Source organism: Zonotrichia leucophrys, chromosome 2 (assembly GCF_028769735.1).
Source record: "Zonotrichia leucophrys gambelii isolate GWCS_2022_RI chromosome 2, RI_Zleu_2.0, whole genome shotgun sequence".
NCBI classification, from domain to species: Eukaryota; Metazoa; Chordata; class Aves; order Passeriformes; family Passerellidae; genus Zonotrichia; species Zonotrichia leucophrys.
The window spans coordinates 113,372,606-113,397,882 of record NC_088171.1 but is presented as its reverse complement, the minus strand read 5'-3'; the positions used below and the strand labels follow the sequence as shown (position 1 = coordinate 113,397,882).

The following is a 25,277-nucleotide window of genomic DNA, read 5'->3' as shown; positions in this document are numbered from 1 at the left end:
TATTTCTGTTGACTTTTTTATGGACTCCTGCAGGATTCATATGTGCTGTTTAATTCATACTTTCACATGGAGCAGCGATCCTTCAGGGACAAAAAGTAATTTTCGTCAGTAAAACAAGTAATTTTCTGTGGCATGCAGGAGTGCTCTTCTCAAATGTTCCTTCAGATGCAGCTACACTAATGTGTGTTCAGCACACTTCCAGGATGTGCCAATGTATCAAAACCGTATTCAAACAGGGCTCAAGAAAAACTGAAAAAGAGCCACAGGGGTCCTGAAAGCTGACAATAGTGAAAGACACTCAGGTATTTCAATATATGAGCAAGCAGAGCCTTTCAGGAGGATAGGAATGATCTCAGAGAATGGGAAGAAGCTGTGGGGAAACCCTGATGAGCCAGTGTCTTCAGCTTTTAGATATAGAAAGCTAGTGCCCTGCTTCAGAAATGCCCAGAGCCAATTTATAAAAGCTCAGCATTGCTGCATGAGTGGAGCATAGCTAAGAGAACATCACCCCTGGTTATGCAACAGCAAAGACAAGTTCATCATCCTTCATTTACCTCAGTAGCAAACAAAATTCCTCTATAATGCCCTATGCCAGAGAAAATGTTTTGCTTTGGGATTTTTTTCAGCTAGTAAATGACATAAAGTCCAACTAACATACCAACCAAAATTGATTTAGCACAATTCATATTTGAGAAGAGTGCATGAAAAGAATCTGACCTGTCTGTATGCATTTCAGGTATATATTTGGTGACATTTTGACAGTGCTCTTTCTCCATAAATTATTATATTTAAAGTGGTATTTCTCTAGTAAACACCTCTCCCGCAGTTTATAAAAGTTTTTCACTTGGGATTTTTAACTCCCATCTTCAGGTGTTTAATTCCAACTTAACTTCCAACTTCAGGTGTTTAATTCCAACTTAACTCTCCCTTCATTTTCTAGGAAAATACAGTGACTATAATATTTAAACCAATATTTCAGCTTCTTCCCCTTCATATGTCAAACACATGATTTTTGCTTTTCATAATTTCCTTTCCTACCACAGCCCACTATTCTTTTCTTCTTGTCTACCTCATGTATTCCAATTCCTTCATCCGGTCTCAGTTTGCTTCAGTTTCTTCACTTTATGAAAAAGCTGTGGAGCAAAACTTCCTTCCTTCAGCCTATTCAGCCTGTTCTGTCTTTCCATTTCTTTCTCCTTGCCCTTCTGATTTCACTCTAAGAAAAATCTTCCTTCCTTTTCACATTCAACTTTTTGATTTCTTCTCAATTACCTCCTCCTACTCTGCATTGACTCAGACTTTATTCTGCTCCTCTTTTAACCCTTCTGTGCCCAGCATCTTTCCTCCTCCCTGCATCACTGCTCCTCACTGCACTCACTCAACATTCTTTTCAATTTTTTCTCCACCTCCTCCACTAGCTTGTTATCTTCCCTAGTTAAATTCTCTCCTTGACTCATTCAGTGTTATTATTGTTAATAATAACAGTAGAAAAGAAGCTTCCATAGAAAGCAAAAGAGATCTCTGCCAATGAACCTGACAATATCGAAAGAGACCACAGAGACAAAGGTGAAGTAAACAGAACTGAAGAAGGCAATGGCACCTAATGGGACCATGAAGTCCTTGTTTAGTTTTCCATCATTTTGTTGTTTCAGTAATCCTCTACTGAGGGAAAATTGGGCTAGGGATTGAAGTACCTGCAAATCTCACTTTAGGTAGGTAGCTGTTTGAGATAACCAAGTGGGAGTGATTTGACTGTCACTGGAGCCATTTGTCAGAGACATCCATATTCTGCCTTCTTTTCCAGTATTGTCTGCAGTATTTATTCTTCTGCCTTACAGGGCTGACACTTTGTCATACAAAGCAAAAAGAGGTCAGTTTGTTTGCTTGTTTTTAATCTTCAAATATTTATTAGGGCTTACATCCCAGTAAGTTAAACTTTGTGAAATCAGATTCAGTAAGGGCCCAGATGTTGCAGGCAGGCAGTGTGGCAGGCTATCCCTAATCTTAGTCTTTCTTCTCAAACAGCTAAGGGTCTTTGTCTGGACCAAGGAGATCTGCTTATCTTAGATCCACTAGCTTTAGTAACACATTTTTCACAGTGTTTTATAAGCTGACTAAACATCACATCTCGCAGATAAAAATTTATTTAACAGTTTGGGTTTTTTTTTAATTTAGAAGTGTAAGGAAGAAAGGGGCTTTGGAAATGTAGTCTTTGCCTAGCTTTCTGTTGGGTTTTGCACATCTTGGTGTCACCTGCCAGGTGATCAGGCAGCACGTGAGGAGCCCAGTGCAGTTTGCTCTGCAGCATATTCAAATTCTTACAGTGATAATGAGATGAGAATTGTGGAGGAAGAAAAACAGGAGATGAGACAGTAGCAATGGAGCAGTAGTGAATGCAGTCCTGGGTCCACCTCCTGCTGAGCAAATTCTGTCTTGAGCTGGGAAGGGGAACAGAAGAGCACAGCATCCCTCACAGAGGTCTTCATTTCCTTTTGCTCTCCATGCACTAATGAATTGCTCTGGCTTGGTCTTTTATATTTAGAAAAAATATGAGCATATCTTTGACTGTTATACGTTGGTCAAAATGGTTGAAATGTCCAGTGCACTCAAACGTTGTTGAGATGTACAGAGGGCACCAGAGTCTCATCTGGACCCACAAATTTATCAATACTATAAGACAGCAAGGCTTCTGAAAGAGGCATTCCTGCTCGCCTCTGCTACCAGCAATTCACTGACATTTCCATGGTTTCTGCTTCTTCATATTTTTCCCAAGAGGAATTGTGAGCTATCCAGTGGGCCTGGTGGGGAACCAGCCATTTGGAACTCATTTCAGCTCAAAATGGTTTCTTGAGCCAGTTCAGCTTCTTTTATTTCTAACTCAGGTTATTCTATGACTCTATGATCATGGTGTGTTTCGTATTAATCCTCTCCATGACTGGAAAGGATTGATAGATATTTGGGGTTTTGTCTTTTTTTTTTTTTTTTTCTGCTCCATTTGGTCCTTTCTATATCAGAAATGATTCTATTTTGACAGAGAGATGACACTGGTGTAAAATGTGTTATCTGAATTGTGGAGGCCCTTCAGTGGTGAACAAAAAGAGATCCAGTGGAAGATATTAGGTAGGCACAGCTTTGTTCCCATAGGGTCTCACTGCCAGGACTTATGGCAAAAGATGCAGTAATTCAGAATAAGGAATGTACAACCTCAGCACAACTTCCAGTTTTAATATTATTTTCAACTAAACTGAAAATAATCTCCAACAACAATACACTGTGTAATTAACACAGCTTGACTTTGTCAGTCAATCTTTATTCTTTTAAAAATGTCCAAGTCAATTTGGAAAAAGAACTCCACAGGAAAAAAAAATACATCACCACCACCAAAATTAAAAATTATTATTAAAATGAAATAATTAAAAAACATTAAAAGTGTTACTCAGCTTCTTTATTAAGTTGTCATAGATCAGGACAAAAATTAATATTTAACAGAGATTTTGGATGTGTTTAGTATGGTTTCTTCTTTCTTTCCTTGGTAACAAAGAACTTAGTAAATGGCTTTCTGTTTGTTAGAAATATGAGGGACATGTAAAAAACTACATGAGTGAATATATTTGATATTTCAGCTGTAGTGTCATGTGTCATTTTAAATGAAAAAACATAATGTGGGGGATGGATGGCTGAAAAGAGGAAGGCAGGATCAAAAAAAGTATACCAAGAAGGCGCTGAGGCAGCTGAAGGAACAGGTTAAGTGATGTTTTAAGACTAAGGAGTAGCATGACAGGAAGGACAAAAAAAGGTCAAATTTAAGATGGTTAGGAAGATCTAGTTCTTACTTTTTTTGTATGATTTTGAAGCTGTGTTCTTCAACAGTCCAGTCTTGCAACACAGTAGAAAGGAAGCAAAATTAAATGCTTGTTCTTTTCAAACTTATCAGAAAAAAAACCCACATAAAATTACAGAATGTGTAATTTATTAGTTCCTCTTATGACAATCAAAAGCTTTAGTTGGGATCAGGGATATGGCAAGGTCCTTAAAAGCATTTCAAACCTGGTGCTAACAAATGAAACAGTTTATTTCTTTTATTTATAAGATTGAAGGACACTTTTTCATAATTTATCATAAGAAGATTTTTCTCTGCCATTGGTAGAGTTTTTACAAAATAACTTTTATCAAAGGATGGACATCTAAAGAAATAAGGAAAATCAGTTGATCAGTTATTCCTTTGAACCATTATTTAGTTTAATAAGAAGTCTGGGGGTGAGAAGTGGTAGGGAGAAGATAAAGCCCTTCGTCCCACTGCCCCACTACCAGAAGTGTGCCAGACCTAGAAGTAGTCTCTGAAAATTAACAGGGACTATATCAGAAGTTATAGGAGCTCTGCTCACCTATTTACTTCCTATTGCTTTAATGCCATGTTCTCACCTGATGAAATAGGAACTATTCCTTAGGTGTCCCTTTGATGCCTTCTTTGCCTCAGGAGGCAGGGAGGAGGAACAGATTGGTATTTTTCCCTTCCCTTTGAGTCACTGGAGATTTTCACAGCTGGAGACAATATGTCAAAAAGATCCATTAGTAATTTATAAAATTCTCAGCTGCTTGGCTGTGTATCATAATCACAGGTTCAGCTGTAAGTCAGTCACCAGGGCTGGAGTCATCATGAAATTTTTCCTCTAGGTCAGGTAGGCAGAAGAACTCTGACATTCATAGCAAGGGGATGACCTGCTTCCTCAGGTTGATTTATTTTAAAAATCCCCTGCTCATTCAAGGCTGTGGCATTGTTCTGGATATCTTCCTGAAGTATCTTCAGACATTATAGATTTGCTTTTGGCCTGTCAAAAGCATTTAAAATTTGCTCTAGACTATTTAATAACACTGTGTCATCTGAAGTCTGCAGGGGCATGTGGAGGGCATGTTTTATACTCTGTCTGAAGCAGGTCTCTATTGCACTCTTACAGCTTCAGATTTGTGGACTGAATGACCACGATGGTCTTTTACAAATTCATGTTCCTATATTAAAGAGATTCCTAACATTAAATTTCTGTGTTCTGAGTAGATATTTTTAGACCAAGCTCAAAGTTCTTCCTCATAAACTTGTGTCTTTTGCTTTAAAGTATTTTCTTTTCCAAACTTAAAAGCATATTCCTTAATTTTCTTCAGTTTCTGTTATTCTTCCTGAAGTCTGAATTGACGATTAAAGTACAAGATTTGATCAGCAGTCTGACAAGTGAGAAACAGTATTATTTGAGATTCTTCTTTCTGGCCATCAGCAGCATTGCTTGGCTAACTCTTCTTCAGGCAGGAATCCCCTCTCAGAGAGCTCCTCTCTCTGCACGTGGCTGTGTTCTGATTGTGTCCCCTCATTCTCAGTGCCCATATTGGCCAGCAAAACAGAGACCAATTTTCTTTACCTCTTTCCAGTCTAAAAATCAATTCCTGCTGAAAATCTCTTACCAAATCAACATTGATGTGCATTTTATTCAAATAAACATTACCCCACTAACATTTTTAGTATGAAGTTCCTCTGAAAACCAGTTAATCCACTGAATTCAAACCATGTTAACATTCAAAATTCTTGTCTAAACTGTCAAGTTGCACAAAGTCAAATGCTTCATAGAAATCTTTTGCATTGAAACCATCAATATGCAGCAGGTCTGGAAAGTTTGCCAGTCTGATGAGAAATCAGAGACGAAATCAGCAAGGATTCACAGGAGACGACTGTGGAAATCTATACTTAATGTAATAGATAATCAGAAAATATCTTTGCTGTAGGGAATGGCATCAAATGTCTTAAATTCTGCTTTGGAAGTAACATGAAGCTAAGCTGGAGGACTGTTTCATTTGGGTCCCTACAGTTCATTTCTTCTAAAACTTTCAAGCCTCCTCTTTCACCACTGACACAACACTTACATCCATTTTTTCTTGTTCTGTTTTAAAAGTTGATAATATCAGCAGTGGAGGTCAGTGAGCTCTAAACTCAGACCACTCTGCTGCAGCACACCTGGAGTGATTCTCCATCTGTATTGAATGTAGCCCTTGAACTTTTTCATCCACAAAAATCCCTGCGTTCAGGCTCTCCTGATGAAGGCTCTCATCGCAAGATGAAATTAATTTTTTTTTTTTTTTCTGAATCAGTAACTCCATTATTTGAATGCCAAGTCTTGATACTGCCTTTGTTGCCAAGCCCTGAAAATGTCACTCAGTCTTTGGTGTTGTTGAGAGGAAAAGTTTGGGTAACGATCCTCATGTTGGTTGGATGGATCTCTTCAAGGAAGTCATGGCACCTGCACAGCTTTTCGGTGTCCTGGTTTGTCCTGTTTGGTGTTCTTGTTACCAGCCAGCTTTTTGGTGCTGTCAGGAAGTTGCTGTCATGAATTTGCTGTCCCAAGGGGCATAATGGTAAAGATGTCTTCTGTGCCAGGCTAGAGGTTTAATTTAAACTTGCTGCGTCTACAAATAAAATCTTTTAGCTGCTATAATGACAGGTGCAATAAGCTGTCATTACCTCAGAAAAAGAACTTCTGTCTTTTGCTGTGCATCTGACAGAGCTGAGGAAAAGGCTCAAACCAGTGGGACAATTTGGTATCTAGTTTTGATATTCTGGGGTCAGATAACAGCAGGTGCCTGCAGCAGGATTCTTTTGGTGGAGAGTTTGCTTTGTCCTTCTTAAATGTAATTCTGGCCAAAATCAAAAGGTGACAACAAACCAAGCCACTATTGGATATTTTTTAAAAGTTAGCTAAGCTGTCAGTCTTCAGAGTTGTGGTAATAGAAATAATTGCCTTCATACCTTCCATGTTCCAGCCTTTGTGAAGAACTGCAAGCAGCTCAAAGGGTCCTTTGAGCAGATAGATTATTTCTCAGCCCTTGAGACCAGTTGTCCTCAGCACACAACTCTCAGATCCTGGAAAATCTTTCAAGGTTTTAAAGTATTTTTATTTTTCTTTAGAAGATTTTGTCCAGGGAATGATTTAAAAGGCAAGCCATGTTTATTTCTTGCTATTAAGTTCTCAATATCAGCTCTGCTAAAAGAAAAACTATTTGGGTCAAGTTCTTGTGAAATAACATCTACAGACTCTGGTGGTTTGTCCCATGTGCCACCTTCAGCTGAACAGTCCCAGCTGCAGACAGTCAGTCAGTGCAGACACAAAACCTCCACTACTGAAACTGTTTCAGGAAAAAGAAAAGAATATAGAAGGACTTATTTCATAGTCCTACCAAACTTGGCTCCTCAGTGTTCTCCCTAGGTCCTCTCTGCCTCCTGCTAAACAATTTGTAGGTTAGTTTTCAGGTTATTTTTTAAAATCTCTATGTCAGAAATTTCTTCGTGTTTCCAGCTCAGCCTTCCAGACCACAAGGGAGAAAGGGGCCTAAAAAAAAGACTCATTATACTGTAATTGAGGGTGCAAAATATCCCCCAAGCCATAAAGGTGACTTAATTGTAGAATTTATTAATGATAAGGCCAGTAAAGATCATTACAGCTTTGTAGTTAAAAATGCTTAGATACATTTGTAATAATAAAACTTATATGTTATTCTTTAATGAGAATTATGATGATCTTCATTATATGGAATAACCACTGGAAGCCTCTATCTAGAGTTCAATTAAGAACATGCCACAATTCTCTGCTGTGCTACTTCTACCAAAAATGTTCAAAAAGTAACACCAAGTTATGAGATGCATAAGTTTTCATTTAAGATATAAATACAGCACATTGATTCTCACATTTCTTTTAGTGACACTGTTTTGCTTCTTTAGCTGTATGGCCTTCCCATCAGAGAGTTCATTAGCATGACCTGTGCTTTAAAAGCCACTCACAAAAAACTTCTATAGATTGATAGAAACAAAGGACTGCAAAAAGTATTCAAAAGGCCATCTGATCAAGTCCTCTGCACTGAGCCTCAACAGGCACACATGTGTATGGCTGTGTAAAAACTCTGATTTTAAGGAAATGCTGTGATCTGAAAACAGCTGGAATCCTCTGTTACTTATCAGAAATTAAAACAGCCTTGGCTAATACATTCATATTTTTGAATGTTTACTGCCTTTAGTTTACTATAGTTTACTGCCTTGGCTAATACATTCATATTTTTGAGGTGATTTCTCACTTCTTCGCCTCTCCTTTAGTAACAACCCTGCATTAAATCCCTGCTCAACAAAGTCAACAGGAAAATTCCCATGAACTTCAACAGAAACAGGTATTCTCTGTTTTTCTTCTTGATTTAGATGAGTGGCCATGGAAATCTTTGGCTGACAGATTTATGTAGAGACAGCAAGACACCTAAATTTTAAATCACTTTAGCCTGACTTTGGGAATTCATTTAGATAATTTTTATATTTCAGTGTAAATCCCGAGGTAAAATGTCACTTCTAAACCCACATTTAGCAATTTTTCATTTAATGGATTTGTGATGAAGTGTTGAGCTTAACGGGAGAAATTAAAAGTTTTTTTGCTGAGCCCTGATGACATAGACACAGTTGTCTCTGCCTTGAGCAAGGGAAAGCACTAGATCATCTCTCTGAGTCTCTGTCAGCCCTATGATACTTCAACATAACTAGTTTGCTTTTAACTTCAATCAGACATACTTGTGGCTAAGGCACACCAGAAAATAAAAAGATGTCACAGGAAAAATAATGTGATGTACCTGTTTAAATCTGTTTGCTACAGGAAGCAAATAACCAGACTTATTTAGGCTCACTACTAACAGGTTTTCTGTTCCTAAATAAGATACTGAGTGAAGCCCTAAGATGTTCTCTTTGATGTGAATCTCATGCTGAGATGCTTTCTCCAGATAATGATGAGGAGAAACACAGGAGCTGCTAACAAAAGGGCCAATGAGAATGGGGTTTCATCCTGCCAGAATTGCTCAGGATTAGTAAAACATCATCCTCTGGATGCAGTCTGGTCTTCCTTCTTTCAACTGCTCTCTGATGAATTCACATATCAAAACAACTTAAAGGAGACAAGGCTTTGCACAATAATAGAAAACAAATCTTTTTTGTTTGTTTTGTTTTTACACAAGACTTTAAGGTTCTTGAGCATAGAAAGAATCTGAAAAAGCTACTTAAAACTTGTGATTTAGATGTGCTATGGTTCTAATTGGTTCTTTTCATTTTAATGCTTGTCCCTACTCCTACAGAAGTGGATGAAAATCTCTGCAGTAACTTCAAGGGCTGATAGATCTGCCTCTCAAGCTTCTCAGCAGGGATGCCCACTCTTGTTTTCTAACCTTCTTGATTATTCTTTTGAAAATACTAAAAGATAATATAAAAAGGGATAAGAAATTAAGTAACCTACCTGTTTATTTTGTCTAACTTAAAACTAATTAAAAAACAGTTCATTGCCCTCTGGGTGGGTATAATGTCCATTCCAGGAAAGAAGGATACAGATCTTCCAAAGGAGAGAAACAAGTTACAGCAGAGGTAAAGGACAGGGGTGAAACTGGGTGGCTCATAAAGGGCCTAGCTGGGTTCCAATACAAATCTTCAAATAATAAACATTTAAAGCTTAAAATAATCAACATTTAAATTAAAGACCAAAATTTAATGGCCTTAGTATTTGTAGCAGCATTTTTATCTTAGGAACCTGCTGCGTGGGGTGACATATTTGAGAATCTTTGCTGAAGGGGTTAGAAATTCCCCAAACTGGCAGCCCCAGGATGTTGTCCATCAACATTAGATAGTCAGCCATGCTAGTCTGCAGACTCCCTTAGATATTCTCTGGGGCTGTGGGTGAGAATAGAGGGACTAATTGCTTGTCTTTTACAATACCACTTTTAATCCTTATGAGTATCCTGCCATCTGCCTCAAACAGACATCTAATAAAGACTTTGGGATTTTTATGAGCAGCAAAAATATTCTGTCTTAGCAGTGCCACATGGATTTCCTTCCCATGTGACCTGCTTCCAGGGATAGAAGATGTAAACCTAGTCCATGACTAGTGACAAAGTTGTTCAGAGGAGCGCCAGTCAAGGCAATACTTTGGTAGGTTCCATAGAAAAATTCAGTTCCATTCTGTGGTGTCAATATATATCTCTGAGGGCAAAACAAAAGAATAGTAAAATAATAGAAACAAATGAGCAAATGGAGAGAAAATTTTGGATTTATTTTGCAGCTGGTTAATTAATATGCTGCTTTATTTCTCAGCTGATTAGTGCTCCCCTTTCCCTCTTCACTGAATTTAACCATCAGCCTGACAAAAGTAAACTCCTTATATGTACCCAGTAAAGATGCAAAAGCAGGAAATCACCTAGCAGGAAAGACAATGGCACCTTGCTTCTGTTATTCTGGAAATCCACAGATCAGACCAGTGCATCTTGTGCAGTACACTGACCTCTAAAGAAATTTAGTGTGATAAAACCCTTTGTATGCCTTTATTAGTTAAACATGGTTTGATCTCCGATCTTTGTGGGATCACACCCCCAAAGGTGAATGAGGATGGCCCAAGCAGAGGATGATGTGGGGAAGAAGCTGGTTCCCATCACCAGCAATGACACAGTCCCTGTGAGATACAGCCCAGAGCATTTGCTGCCTGAGACAACTAGAGAAGGGTATGAATGAAGGAGCTTGGGGAAAGAGACAAAGTTCATAGAGAAATGTTGTGCGCCAGGCAGATTCAGAGTAGTTTAAACCTCTTTTAAATCTAAATTCCCCATTTTCACCTCTTACAGGATATCTCAAATATTTTTTCTTCTTGTCCCACTATTATTAAGCAAATATCTAAGTGGTAACTTGTGACAAAGAGTTATACTTGCAACAAAAATACCAACATAAAATATTATCTGGTAAAATTTGAAAAAATGTGTATTGCTTTTCAATCTGTCAAGACCACCTGCATTCAACTGCTCTTTGAAAATTGAGATTGTATTTACTAATTTTAGGGCTTTAGGAGGCAAGTTTTTAAACCTGTGGGTTTAATGGTTTTGTTAGGTCACTACCTGTTTTGTGAGCTTTTCATTAAGTGTCATTGTCAAAAATTAAAAGAGCTGTTTCGAAGAAGCAAACTTTTACGAGATTCATGGTTTGTGAATTCACCTGCCAAAGTCAGACTACCACTTTCCTTGACATCAAAACAGAACCAAATTTATACACACTTCAGACTTTGCTCACGGCTTCTTGGTTCAATAAAAAAAGACGGGAATTAAATAGTTTCCTTGTTGTACTCCCAAGGGAATCCCGCTAAGTTAAAGCACATTTTAATCTCTTGAGCCGGCAGCTTTATTAGTAAGCGTTCCCCAATCTTCGGGGAAATCTAATTTCACAAATAGATCAGAGTCACTTCAAACGCAGCTTTCAGTTGCCATCCACCGGGGGACAAACGGGGAGGAGGAAGTTTGTCAGAAAAGACCCTCTCTGAGCCCAAGAGTGATTACCAGAGGTGTCTCCATCGACTGCCACCCACCTAAAGTCGATAGTACTCAGATGAGTACGCCGGTGTGGACTATATAAGAGAAGCGCATGGCCCTGAAGGGCGCATCCCCCATCTCCGGGCGCAGCACCGAGCGCCCCACTCCGCGCCCGGCGGAGCCTCCGCGGGCACTCGGGCTCTGCGCCGGCGGCACCACAGCTCGCTCCGCAGCCCGCACACACCCGGCCGCTCTCGCCTCTGCCTGAAGGTAAGCGGCCCCAGCCCCGGCTCTCCGGAGGGGATCTCGGCGCTGAACGAGGAGCTGCCGCTGCCTCGGCAGCGAGCCGCGGGTCGCTCCCCGGGTACTCCCGGGTTTGCCGTGCGCCCCGGCACGGCAGGGAGGGAGAGAGGGAGGGAGAGCCCGGAGCCGTCGGGAAAAGCCGGCTCCCTTGAGGCTCCGGTTAACTCCTTCGCCCAAGAGGATTTGCAAGGCAGGCCAGCTAGAAAACAGTTTGTAAATAACAGAATTTCCCTCCCTCCCTCTTAATCCTGCCCGTTCTCTATAATTAGAATAGCTTACTTAGGGCATTAAGTGCTGCTCTCGAAGCCGCAGCCTGTGGTAATTGTTTTCGCCCTTTCTACCCTGATGTGCGGCACTTCCAATGTAACCTGCCTCTCAGTGAACTCCATCCGGCTGCCGTCCGTGCTCGCTCCCCGAACCCCCGGTGTGGCAGTGCACAAGGCTGGCCCATCCCGGGGGCTCCGCCGGCAGAGCCCGCGGGCGCGGGGGACTCCGGGGCCAAAGGGAGCCGAGCAAATTCCCCACAAACCCGGCACCGCGAACATGTGCGGCGCGCTCAGAAACCTTCCCTTAATCCGTGTCTATTAAACGCAGCCTCCGCGGAGCCGGGCGAGCGCGGCGGCACCGCACGGGGCTGGCGGGGCCGGCGGGTGGCGGCCCCTCCGTGTCCCCGCTCCGCGCCCCCTCGGTGTCCCCGCTCCGAGCCCCCTCGGTGTCCCCGCTCCGCGCCCCCCGTGCCCGGCCCCGGGAACGGAGCGGCGGGCGGGGGTGCCCCGGGCGCGGCATGGGGGGCGGGCGGGTGAGGTGCGGGCCGGGCCCGGCGCTGACCGCCTTCGCTCTCTGCCTCCTCCCAGCGCCGCAGAGATGCGAGGGGCGAAGAAGCGGCAGGCGCTGCCCGCCATCGTGCTCCTGCTGCTCGCCTCGGCCCCGCCGCCGCCGGGCGCCGAGGGCAGGGACGTGCCCGCCGCCGGAGCCGAGCGGGGGGCGCTCCTCGACATCCTCCTGCAAGCCCTGGGCGACGAGGGCCGCCCGCTGCCGCCCCGCCCGCCGCGCAGGGAGCGGGTGATCTCCCGGCGCTACAGCGGCGGCGGTGCCCCTCCGACAGAGCCCCGCGCCGCCGCCGCGGCCGCCGCCGCCCCGCCGCCCCCGCGGCTCCTCGCCGCCGCCCGGCACGGAGGTAAGAGACGAGAGCCCTGGGATGCAGCCCCCTCGGATCCCGTCCCTGTCGCTGCCTCCGGCGGCCGAGCCCGACGGCTCCTTGGCCGGCGCGTCCCGCTGCGGGAGGGAGGGAGCGGGAGAGCGGAACGCGGGTCGGGGATGCGCTCCCACTCCCGGGGCAGCGCGGCGGGGGCTCTGCCTCGGCTGAGTTCGAGCCCCGCTGAGGGCAGCACAGCCCAGCCCCGCTCCCCGGCCCGAGCTGTGAGGTGTCCGAGACAGAAGGGAGGGAGGACAGGGTCACTGGGGCTTCGACACCTTCGGCCGGGAGGTCAGCTTGCGACCACCATTGAGCTACAGCCCCTCAGAGCAAGCCTTCCAACTTCCCTGTACTGCAGCCCAGCACTGGGGGAGCCCTGTTTCTCCCCAGTCTTAGGAGTGCTGCTCTGATGGGCACAAAGAGAATAAATGACCAGTCTGAGCAACAGCTCTCTGGACGTACTCCTTTAAACTTCCTCTCCAACTTTGCTGGTTCCCATGTGATGCACTTTCGCAGGGCAGGTGCAGAAGATCAGACCGCACTGGGCATGGGGCTTATTTCACCTTTCAGAGGATGCTCAGACTGGGACAGGGAGCACTGGCTGGGACGACCCAGGCCTGGCAGGGACAGTTCAGGACCAAGCACAGCTGCCTGGTGAGTCACAGCTCAGGGCCAAGCACAGCTTCCTGGTGACAGTCCCACTGTCCTTGCCCAGGAGACTGACACTGCCAGGCTTGATGCAGAGCCCTGCAAAAGCATTTCCTCATGGAGTGGAGCTTCCTGAGGGGTTTGTGTGAGTTAGGATGGTGTAGTGTCACAAAAAAGGAGAAAAAAGAATGACTGTCCCTGGCTGCGGCACACTAATATTTTTCTCTTGTTGCCTGCCACAGACCTTGCTGGAGAGAAACCACACTGAGGAAACCCAAGGAAGTTAAGTTTCTTAGGGATTTGTGTCCCTGGAGAGCGCCCTTGTGGCTGATTGCTGGTAATGGGTGAAGCTGAGTTGCAGCCCTCCTCAAGTCTCAGTGGTAGACTTTTTTTTGTTCAGTAGCCTGTTTTAAATGAAATTAAGCTCCATTTTCGAAAAGCTTGAAGTTGGGTGACAAATTGAGAAGTTAATAGGCAAATAACTGATTGGTAGGGCGGCACTTGCTCAGAGACATTGCTGCACATTGTAAGAAAACTGGGCTAAAATTTATCCTTCAAAAAGCAAGCAGTGCTCTGGCCGTGGAAGCTTCTTAGCCTGATCTGCTCCAGGTATTGCACTGTACATCTGTAAGGGGTTGTAATGTCCCAGTGAGCTTCCAGATATTCTTGCTTTTCCAGACCGTAAAGTCTCTGGTAGTTGTGGAAAGGCAGCCCAAACCAGATTGCCACGGATTTGTGTGCTGACTGGAGAAGAAGCTGCAGGTTATCAGCATGACTGGTCATAACTGTTTATTTACTGTGGCTTGAATTCTTTATGTGCTGTGGACAAGACCACAGCCCAAGAGAAAAAAAGTAAAATGGTTTTTCGCAGCAGAGTACATGAAGTCTTACATTCTTCTTTTCAAGAGTATGAAAGATAGAGTAGTATAAACCTGAGAATTAGTCTCAGGTTTATACTTTGCCATAATTATTGCAAGAATTATGTTATCAGGTGGTTTAAGGAAAAAATTCTGTTTTGAACAGCAGCCTCTCCCATTTGAGATATTTGCTCTTAACTAAATAATTCTATTTAACTATAGAAAGTAGAAATATTTCATAATATTTATGTAACTTTGAAGGGGAATTTTCTTAAACCCATCAGTATTATACACAGTAAGATAGTGTTTTCTGTTAGTTATTACTTTTAATAACTATGTTGTACAGAAAAGGAACAGACGAACATCCTTAGAGAAATTCTCCAGTTGTCTCTGACATAGGTACAGTGTCCTAGGGCCAGCCACAAAGGTCTCTCCAGCCTAGAAAGAGCAGATCCAAAGTTTGAATAATAGTCCCATTTTTATATTCATCTCATTTTTTGTTACCAATACCAAGGATACAAATTAGTACCTGTCATGATGGTGTGTACTTGTTTTTTGGGATAGAGGACTGTGACAAGGCTTTTCTTACAAGTAATTAACTCATTTTTATAACTCCTGTCACCAACACATGAATGACAGCTTTTTACTCGGGCTGGTAGTACCTGATCATCAGCTGAACAGAAGGCTTATCTTCCCCTCAGACAGGAAAGTTGCTGCATTCAGTTGAGTATTCAGCCAAGCATTTGAAACTGGAGTTATGTATTTTTATTGTCTGTAGCTGCTGAAAATCAAACCCAAGTGTCTGATTTAAAACACAATTGAGCAGCTAATTACTTCTTTTGTTTGAAACAAAAAGCTTCTGGAGTAGTACTGTATACAGAACAGAGAATGCAAGACAAATGATTTCTGTGTGTTTTCTCTTTTCTTTGGGTCTTTTCTGAGGATGCTACTCTGTATTATCAATGAGTTGAATAGCAGGAGGACTGAAATGTGCTTCCCCTCCGGTTCTCTCATTCCCTCACTTTCAGGACTCTCTCCAGCTTTGGTCTAGCCACTCACTGAGCTGCACCTCCACACTCACCTTTCTTTTATTTCATTTAGGGGTTTGGTTAGCTATTTGTATTGTGAGAAAGCTGACCTGGAGTACCACTGGGTGAATTCTAGGGACAGCACAGGGCATGTGGCTACAGCACATGTCCAGGGGTGAGCTCTGAGAGAGGATAGGATCTCCTCCTTAGATTTATGGGGTCCTGCTCATTTAGCTGAGGTTGTGATGGAAAAGCACGTCACGCACAGGGCATCTTTGATGAGGCAGGAAAAAGAAGAGTGAAACACTTACCTGTCAGACATTGTTCATGTACCACTCAGTTCAGATGCATAAAGAGGATATGAAAGCAAGAGTGGCTTTGTTCTGTGTTTTCCCATCTGGATGTTGCCTGCAGGTGGTTCATGGACAGCTCTTGGGCCAGAGCTATGCCATGGGAATAAGAGTTGTGTCTACTTCCTGTGATTTTGTCACAGAGCAAAGGGGCAAGCCTGAATAGAGTGGACACTCAAACCTGCTCAGCTGCGTGGGACAGTGTGATGCTCTGACCTGCCTGCAAAGGACTCTTTGGTCTTTCTTGCCCCTTAATAACCAGGGTTGTATTCCATGGCATGTGTTCCTAACCATTAGAAAATTTGTGTCATGGTTCTTGTATGACCCAGAACACTTACAAATGCAATAGAAATACCAGTTTCACCAACAATTTAGCTGTCTTAACTTCTTATCTCTTTTATCCCTACACGTTCAAAAGTCTTATCTCTTATCTTTACTTGGTGACCTGATTAATGAGAATGAGCACTTACTCTAAACAGTACCTTTAGGAGAAATTTCAACTAAACAAAAAGCAAGCTTCATATTTTCTAGGATTCCTGGTAGGATGTCACTAAAAATACAAGTTGTTCCTTAGAGTTATTATATCCAGTAGGATTAAAATTTCTGTCATAACATCCTTTACTTGCCTGATTTCCCTGAAGTTTTTATGCTTGAGTGTGATTTTATATTCTTCACCAAGAAGTGTCTTAAAGTTTTTTAGTCTTAGTGATGAAAGCTCTTCAATGGGTAATCTTTTTTATAACCATCCCCTGCTTCTGATGCATAATTGTGGTCAGCTTTTTTTATGAAGAAAGCATGTATTTTCACAAAGGCAAGATTCAGCTTCAGGTTATTTTTGGATGTCACATCAGGAGAACTAGAATAGTTTGTCATTCTCCTTCGATTTTCTTTGTTACATTTATCCAAACACTTTCCTCAAAACCAGAATAGCTTCTATGTAATTAGATTTAAAGAATCTTGAGAAATAAAAAAATCTGCTTGGCTATTCTTTCCTTACATATTGTCCACCACAGTGGAGAAAGGAGCTACCTGAACTTACAAGCATTAGGGGGCTGAAATTTCCCTTTTGTCCTGGGAGACCAACAAGACATTTTTAAAACATTTTGAGTAGTCATTTTTCAAGCATGAAGGAATGAAGACAAATATTGCTCTGAGTTTAATAGTATGTTCAAATTAGCCTCCTGAGCATATCTACTTCAGATTTAGAATAACATATCAGAGAAGAGAATTTGGCCCTCAAAATATTTAAACTTTGAGGGTGCACTTAGGAGTTCAGTTTTATGCCAAAATTTTTTACACATCAGCAGCAGAAAACTGTAAGTTGTCCTATGACATAGTGCTAGTTTAACCATTATTCATCCTGAATTAGATTTGAAAAATATGTTTGAGTTTTATTTTAGTTTATGGTTAAATCAAACCCATATATCCAATGTAAGGCATAAGAAAACTTTTGGTTTTTTCCTCACTTAAAGAAATCTCCTGTAATGATAATTTCTCCTGTAGTGATAATTACAGCTGGAAGTCCCTAATTCTGAAAGATCTGCTGTGCCTAATACTAAACTGCTTCAGTGAATGTAATTACAGATTTGGAATAAAAAGAGGAGACGATTAAGGAATATAAACTGTGTCTCTAAGAAATTAAAATATATGATATGACATAACACAGGGTTCTTTTTAATACTTAAGTCTCATCTGATAATTATTCCTGTTAATAAGCTAGTGTTTTTTTTTTTTTTTTTATGTATTGTGTTAACAGGAATTGCTGGGCATTCAGGAGACTTAGAAGCTTAGAAGAAGATAAGAGTTAATAAAAATTATAGAGAGTTTGGTGAAAAGAACTATTATCTCTGCTTGTACCATGGTTAGGTGTCAGTTCCACCCAAAAAATACAAGTGAATGGGATAGATTTTCATTTCCTTTGATGAAAGGAAGTCCCAAACACTGCAGAGATTGTCTGTTCCTTCAGTTCTGCACAGTGCTTGGACCAAAGATGGCTTTGAGATCTCACACCACTGCTACATTCCTGTCCCCGCCTGCTTGGGGTTTTAGGTGTATTGTGCAAAATTACTTTTAACAGCAATACTCTGTGCTTGGCAAACACAACTGCCAGACAGTAGAGCCAGGCCACTGAACAAAAGGTATCTGAAGTCTAGGATGAAACAGAAGTCTTCCATATTGTGGTGGAGAATACCAAACCCATGGACCTACCCTGAGAGCTGATGAGGGAGTGAGCAAAGATAAAGTGTAGTTATTGCATATATGGAGACCCAAAATACAGAGAAGTATAGAGCAGTGCTTCAAATGAAGTGAGCTCCTAGGGGCTTTGCTCTCACTCCCATTAATCCCAGTGAAGGATATCTGAGACATTATGCTGTCCTGGCACAAAAAGGGAGAAGCCTCGTTGAACTGCAGAACCCTGAGCAGCAAACATTTCAGAGTGCACTGTGCTGTCCCAGGAGCAAGATAGGATGTCAGCATATGGAAAAGCTTTTCTGTTGAGCTATTGCTTTGATAAATATGAGGAGGTCTTCTGGGTTTTGTTTTAGTCCTATTTAATATTTTTATAAGACTTGTATTTAGCATGACAAGACACCCTATTACTAGTGGGTGCAGCTCTGGCCCCAAAAAAATGAATGTCAGAATTTTCACTGTATTACACCAGGACTTCTCCAATATGCAGCAAAGTGAATAGCAAAGAAATCAGAAATTTTGTTTCAAAGTTAATCTGCATGCATTACCATCTGTAGTTGAGGAGCAGCATGAATTTTGTATTAGTCTAGCTTGGCCCTGAGCCTGTGAGCAAATTGAAGAGCTGATATACATATATATATGTATGTGTGTTTGTATATATATATATATATATATATATATACACACACACACACACATATATATAGACACATATATACATATATATATACACACATATATATAGTGTGTTTTTTTCCTTTACATTGTGCACAATTTGATTTTTCTATCAAGAAAGAATGGCAGGTCTCTGTGTTTTTGTGGTTTGTTGTTTCAGGCGCTAGTCTGTCAGGGAAAGCCTCTGAGAAGTGGGAGAAGGGCAGTGCACAGGTATAAGGCTTTGTAATACATTTATTGTTTGATAGGAGGCCTCTAGTACCGTTTCAAGTGTGGAGATGATGTTGCTTTTTAAATAAGCATGTATACAGGGAAAAAGATATGAAAAAAGGATTATACATACATCCATGTGTCTAGGCACACAGACTCCTCTTTTAATTAATAAGGTTTGAGGGCAATGTGCATGAGAATGATGTGATGTTTTAGACCCACATGTGATTTAAGAGATATAATTGGTGAATTATATCTCTTAAATCACATGTGGGTCTAAAATTATGCTATTAATGTGAATAATATTATTAATGTGAATTATGAAGGCTTATCTTTTCTGAAGTACTTAACTCAGCATAAAAATAATTGCAAAGTAGTCATCACTGTGGAAAGCTATAAACAAAACTTCATAACCAATGAGATGCCTGAGAAAGATGTACCATCTACAAAAAGAGCCACTGAGAGGCTGCAGAGAGAAAGGAGTGACTGGCTCCACGCCTAAAATATATGCAAGGCCACTGTCTGCATTGAGATCATTTTATTCTTAAAGAAGATCTCTCCAAGTCACTTAAAAGTAGTTTTTGGGAGGGGAAAATATCTCCCTTCTTAACACCTGTTTTCTAGAAAAATAAAATTTTTGGGGGTTTATCAATACATTTCACAGAAGTAAAAATACCCCAAAACTGAAATGGAACATTATCCTATATGAATGATTTGTAAGACTTGTTTTAAAACATACCGAATAAGTACACTTTAATAGTCATGGTAAATATCTTCTTTTTCATTACATGAATTCAGATGACATTGTACTGAAAAAAGAGAAAGAAAACAGCTCAGTTGTTTGCTGATGTTTACATTTGGTGGTTGATGGTTAGGCTTTTCTATTCAATTTAAGGATGAGTGCTTCATTTTGTCACTTGTGAATTAGAGGTTACTACTTTTGCGTATGTCCTAGAGGTTATTTACTCAAGTTTTGTGGGTTTTTAATGATGGCCAATTGGAAAACAGTTGCTCTAGTGAGGGGTTTAATTGACTATTGATTACATACCCAGGGCACAATTCTTTAGATTATAAACAAGATTTAACACATGAAGGAACCAAGCATTTGATTGATTAGTGTCCATTTTGATATTATCCCATGTTTTAGTATGTCTGCTTGTGCAAAGAAGTCATTGATGTGCAGTGCTCCACTGATTTTACCAAAACAGTGCTTAAAAATGTGTTTGCTTAGTATGGGCTTTAACACCAGTGAAAATACTGTTTGGAGTTACAAACTGTGGCCACTATTTGATCCTAATTCTTTGTTTTTAAAGACAGGGTCAAAATATATGTAGCCAAGCAAAACCCAGTCATGGTAAAGGCAAAATTTTGAATGCTAAGAATAGTTAAACTTTTTTTTGTGTCTTGCTGTTGTTGTTTTTTAAAGTCTACTAAGTTTTTCTTTCTCAATTCCCGTAAGTTGGTTCTAATGCATTTTAATATGTGTTGTCTTACTACATAGTTTGAAATCTGTGTCTTTGGCTTAAAGAAAAACATTTAAAGTTACATCAGCAAAGCAATTATTGTCATGTTCCTTGCAGATTTTAGACAGCATCCTGAGTGACATAGCACAAATCTAATTAAGGCTTTGCTACTCAAATTATTTTCTCCTTTTTTACTCAAGCCTGTAAAATAAAGTGAAAAGCAAAATAAAACCCTACTGTAAAACAGCCAGACAATTTTTCTTCCTTAACCTGTGCTATTTATGATGGCTTTGAAATGAAGTGTTAGAAAATGCATCCTTGTCAGTATATGTGGCAGTAGTGGATGTATGTCCTGGATTAGTAAAACCCTTAAATCCCATTGGATTAAAATAAGTAAGGAGATAGCTGTGATGTTATTACTAAGAGTAATTACTTCTTAGTCTGTTAATCACATAGCATGCCTAATACATGAGAGACTTCTCTGCTGTCACGGAAATTTCAATTTAGGAAATTTAGGAAAAAGATTTTCAGAACTTGTCTTTCACACAGTGAACGAAAAGTGATGACTAATAAGAGGGTTTCTTGTAACCTTCAGGGAAACCTTCTGGGTCAGAAGGTAATCTAGAGCAGGCTAATTGCCTTCATTTGATACTTGGCACCTGAAGTTTCAATAGACTAGTAAATGGTCACTAGTAAATTAGCAAAGTACCACAATTCGGGCTTCCCATTATTATATGATCAAATGCCAGGTTTTTATATAAAGATAACATGTACAGTTTTCCCCCTTTATTCAGTACCAAGTCACTTTTCTAGATATCAGTCAACTTTCATTCTTTCAGAAAAGGGATCACTATAAAATAAATAATTTGTGTTGATAAGACTGGCAAAGGTCCAGCAAATTTACACTCAGACCTACTTCTCATGAACAGGGTGGCTCCACATTACCTACATGATGGAGTCACTCCATGCATGGATGTGTGATTCACATATGAATATGTGAATATGGAGGATCACCTATGTAAGATGCAGTCAGGGCTTTAAAAATCATTGAAATAAATCCAAACTACACATTTATACTGAAGTCCACTGTTCCAGAACTGAGCATCTAATGGCAGAAAAGCCATCTTTACTTTTGGCTGGGATAGCTGTTTCTTTCCTGTCAGAACAAGGAGTGAGAGAAGGAGAAAATCTGAAGATTAAATATTACAAATATGTTAAGTATTATCTTAGAATAAATAGAAAACTTCTCAAGTATTAGGGGACCACTTTCTTTGCAGTCACACTCTATCTCAGAATGCCAGGATAACAGTGACAGTGGTATAAAAAAAATCAGAGAAATGTTAAAGTTGCTCAGTCACAAACTATAGAAAGTGTTTTCTGCTTTTTAATTTAAGGTTAGCTCTTTCTGCTCAGTACCTTTTGGCCCACTGAAATGTATGTTTGCATGTATATTACACCTGTTTATGAAGATCAAACTTCCAGTATTAGTATGTGTAACTAGCTCACTATCTTTGATTCACTTATATGTAATATTCACATAAAATATTTTGATCTTAGTTATGCTTTATAAGATGTCTCCTTATGTAACTATGATAGGGTAAAATGACCTTAGCCTGAGTATAAACCTGACATATGATCCCTGGAAACATCTTTAAAGTGGTAGTTTAGAATAAACTATCTATGATGGAGAAATGGTACATTATTAATCCACCTGTGACAGTTCTGTATCTGTTCTAATTTGGAAAGAAATAGAAACATTTCTAAAATAAGCACAGGAAATGTAAAGTACAGTTAAACATTACCGTTTGCACAGCAATCAACCTGGAGCCTATTCATATTTAGAAAAAAGAGCAGGGTCTAATTAAGCTCTGGCAAACTCGGTTCTATTTCCTTTCACACCAACAGAGTTTGCTGTGTTTGTCAGTGCTCAGTTTGGCTTGCATGCAGTTAAGCACATGTCATCAGTTTTCATTCAGTCAATTCAACTGGTTCATATATTGCCTTTGATGTATTGCAGCTGTTCTTGTGTTTAATTTATGCAAATATTCCAAAATCTACATTTATTAGCAGCCATGATAGCTAAACCAAAATGTTTTGCATAGAGTCCTGCACAATTGCTCAAAGTGAATTTCCTCTTAATACTTAGATATATGTCGTGTGTGTATCTTATCCTATGAGTGGTTTTGCCTTCAGTCAGGAGCCCTCCAATAACTTTCCAGGCAGAATTTGGGGTCTCTGGATTCATCTGAAATATCATTTGAAATATCTTGATAGTTTAATGATTCTGAGTAGCTAATAGACAAATTAATGAAAAGTATTTTCTGTTGCATAAAAAATCAGATTTTTTTTCAATAGATCAGTTTCAATTCTATAGAATTGAATAGGGAACGATAGCTTCAGTAAATAATGCCTTGAATAGTTCAATCTGTTTTTTCTATATGCCTCATTATTTTCAGTGAATTATCCTTTTGTAAGTTTAATGAACAATTAGCATTGTAATACATCTTTCCTCTTGGAAATGGGGAAGTACATATTCACAGCTTAATATTCAAAATAGCAAGGGTTTCAAAATACCTGCATTTTCTCATTTCAATTATTTGAGGAATATGCCATCCTGTTTATTAGATATTTTTTTGAAAGAGGGATCTTTTGCTTAAACTCTGTAGTGCAGATCTGTAATAGTTTTGAGATTTTTTTCTTTACTTTTCAAAATAAATATGTATTTTATTTTTTACATGCTCACATCTCTGGCGGAGGAGAAAGGAAAAAAGATGAAGTATGCACAGAGTATGTTAACCTAGATCTTTATCCTTTCTAGTTTTAACTGTTTTCTGAAGTGATTGCTAATAGTAATAGCAGAAAAGTAACCACATACTCTACAAGTGGCTTATTTCTTGATCCCACAGCATTTTCTGATGGAAACAGGGATTTGCTGAGAGGGAAAAAAAGAAATCCATCCTTCTTAATGTTCTTTTGCCAAGCTAATATAAGGGTCTCCACAGGCAAGGATTAACTAATACAAATATGCTTTCTGAGCAGCTATTGAAGAATTACTAATAAACATAATTAGAGCTGAGTTCAAGATATCCAACCTTGTAAATATATCCTGGTATAATTTCATTACGCTTGGCTGAAGCCCTAGAAGAAGCCAATGCTTCAATCTCTTTGTTCAAGTCTTAATGAATTATTGGAAAGCGGTTGATTAAAAAGCATTGAATCAGAAGAAGCTGCTGCATTCTAAATATTGCTCTCTTTGATGTTGTTTACCTCCCAAGTTGACTCATTTCCTTGGCCAAAAATCTCTGCACATGAGGGTCTGAGCCTACTTTTTTGGACCATTATATTGTGTTTGGAAGATAATTGGGGTAGGTAGCTCTTTGTTGAACATTGTAAATGCTCATTGAAACTCACACCTTAGAATAGAATTCTCCCCAGAAGTGGGGCATGGCTGTATGGTAGCTTAAAGGGGATAAAACAAAATAAGTGAGATGCCCAGGCAGACTTTTAACTTCTTAGAAACCATGCTTTCCATACTTACTCCTTTTTTTTGTTCTTCTGTTTGGTAACCTGTTTGTTACCAGTTTCCAGTTCCCTCTGAAATCCATGACTCTTCAGCTGCCCAAGGCAGAGTCTATAATGTGAAAATATCTGTTTGTGACACTGAAGTCTCCGTGAGGCACTGGGGAAGAGCTGTGGCCTACACTATGTACCAGCATATACTTGTGGAGAGCTCCAGATTTTAGTTAATTAAAAAAGAGCAGAGGCATAAGGGAGGAGGATTTGAGTGCATCTTGAGATTGGACTCAGACCCTTGACGGTCTGAACATATTCAAAGGTGTGGATGAAGTTTGAATAACTGGTGGTCCCTTCACAATGTCCTAGCATTGTCCATTACATCCTGCAGCACACATAGCAGGCAATCCCTCTGTGAGCATTCACATTTCCCAGCAGATCACTTCCACACTGCATTGTTGCTTAAAGCAGACAAGTAAGTGCAGTATCCTGATTCTTTTCACCTCCATTAAATTAGTATCACCCTAATTTCTTCTCATCGCATGTATCCCCTACAATAACATAGAAGGAGCCATAAGGTTCCCCACTCAGACAATGGTTGACAAACACTCTGTTCAGATTGTGTGGAATTTTTCAGTTGAACCTGTCTTCACCTTCTGCTCTCTTAGAGTGGAAATGGGGGTTAAGATGTTGGCATGCTTGGATTAAGGCTCTTTAGGGATGACCTTGCACTTTGATTAAAGTATTAAGCATGGCCTGCACAGATAGAAGTGACCCAGAGTACGTGGGTTTAGAGCTTCTGAGACATGTCACTGCTGACGCACCCTGGAAGAATCCTCAGTTGTATGTCTTCTGAAATACCACAGAAGAAGCACCAGAGCAGACCATGCTTTTACCTCAGTCACAATAACCTAAGGATTATTTCAAATTAACCATATAGGTTTAATCTGAAGAGGCAAGTATACAGGTTAAGGATATTTGAAGCATGGTAATGAGGAATGTAGCCCAGGCCTAGTAATTTACTCTTTCTCATAAGAGTATGGTAAATATTCAGAGGGTGAAATAGAGGAGGAAATACCATGAAAAATAGAGCAGGAAATACCATGAAAGCTGATTTTGCCAGATGGGTAAAGACTTATTCATGCTGGTAGAATCTCCAGCTGGGAAAATCCATGGTGTTATGGACTCTGTGCCACCAGAACAGAAAAAAGGGCTGGCTCAGAAAAGAGAATCTGGCTCAAAGAACTTAAAATAAATATCAGATGTCAGAGCTGTGACTTAATTGTTTAGCTAAGTAGATCATGTGAATTACACACAGATTGAGGACCTGGTTTTGCTCCTGTTGAAATCAAGGAGAACAGAATCAGGACATACTCTCCTTCAGCATTTTTCAATCCTCAAAAATGTGTTCTTTGAGAGTACACCAGCACCTACATTAATTGCACCAGCCAGAGCAGCTTCTATACAACTGCTTTGTGGTTTATTGCTGTAAACATAAGCAA

The 25,277-nt window shown here is 40.3% G+C and overlaps 1 protein-coding gene across 2 annotated transcripts in view; it reads left to right on the top strand.

Moving 5' to 3' along the window:
• The first annotated feature begins 11,407 nt into the window (after positions 1-11,407).
• Positions 11,408-25,277, top strand: part of ALKAL1 (ALK and LTK ligand 1) — a 35,955-nt gene continuing 22,085 nt past the window's right edge. For both annotated transcript variants that reach the window (XM_064703510.1, XM_064703508.1), the window contains exons 1-2: positions 11,408-11,613; positions 12,501-12,823. In XM_064703510.1, coding sequence (XP_064559580.1) covers positions 12,511-12,823 — 313 coding nt within the window. In that variant the 5' untranslated portion in view covers positions 11,408-11,613; positions 12,501-12,510. The remainder of the gene's footprint in view (positions 11,614-12,500; positions 12,824-25,277) is intronic.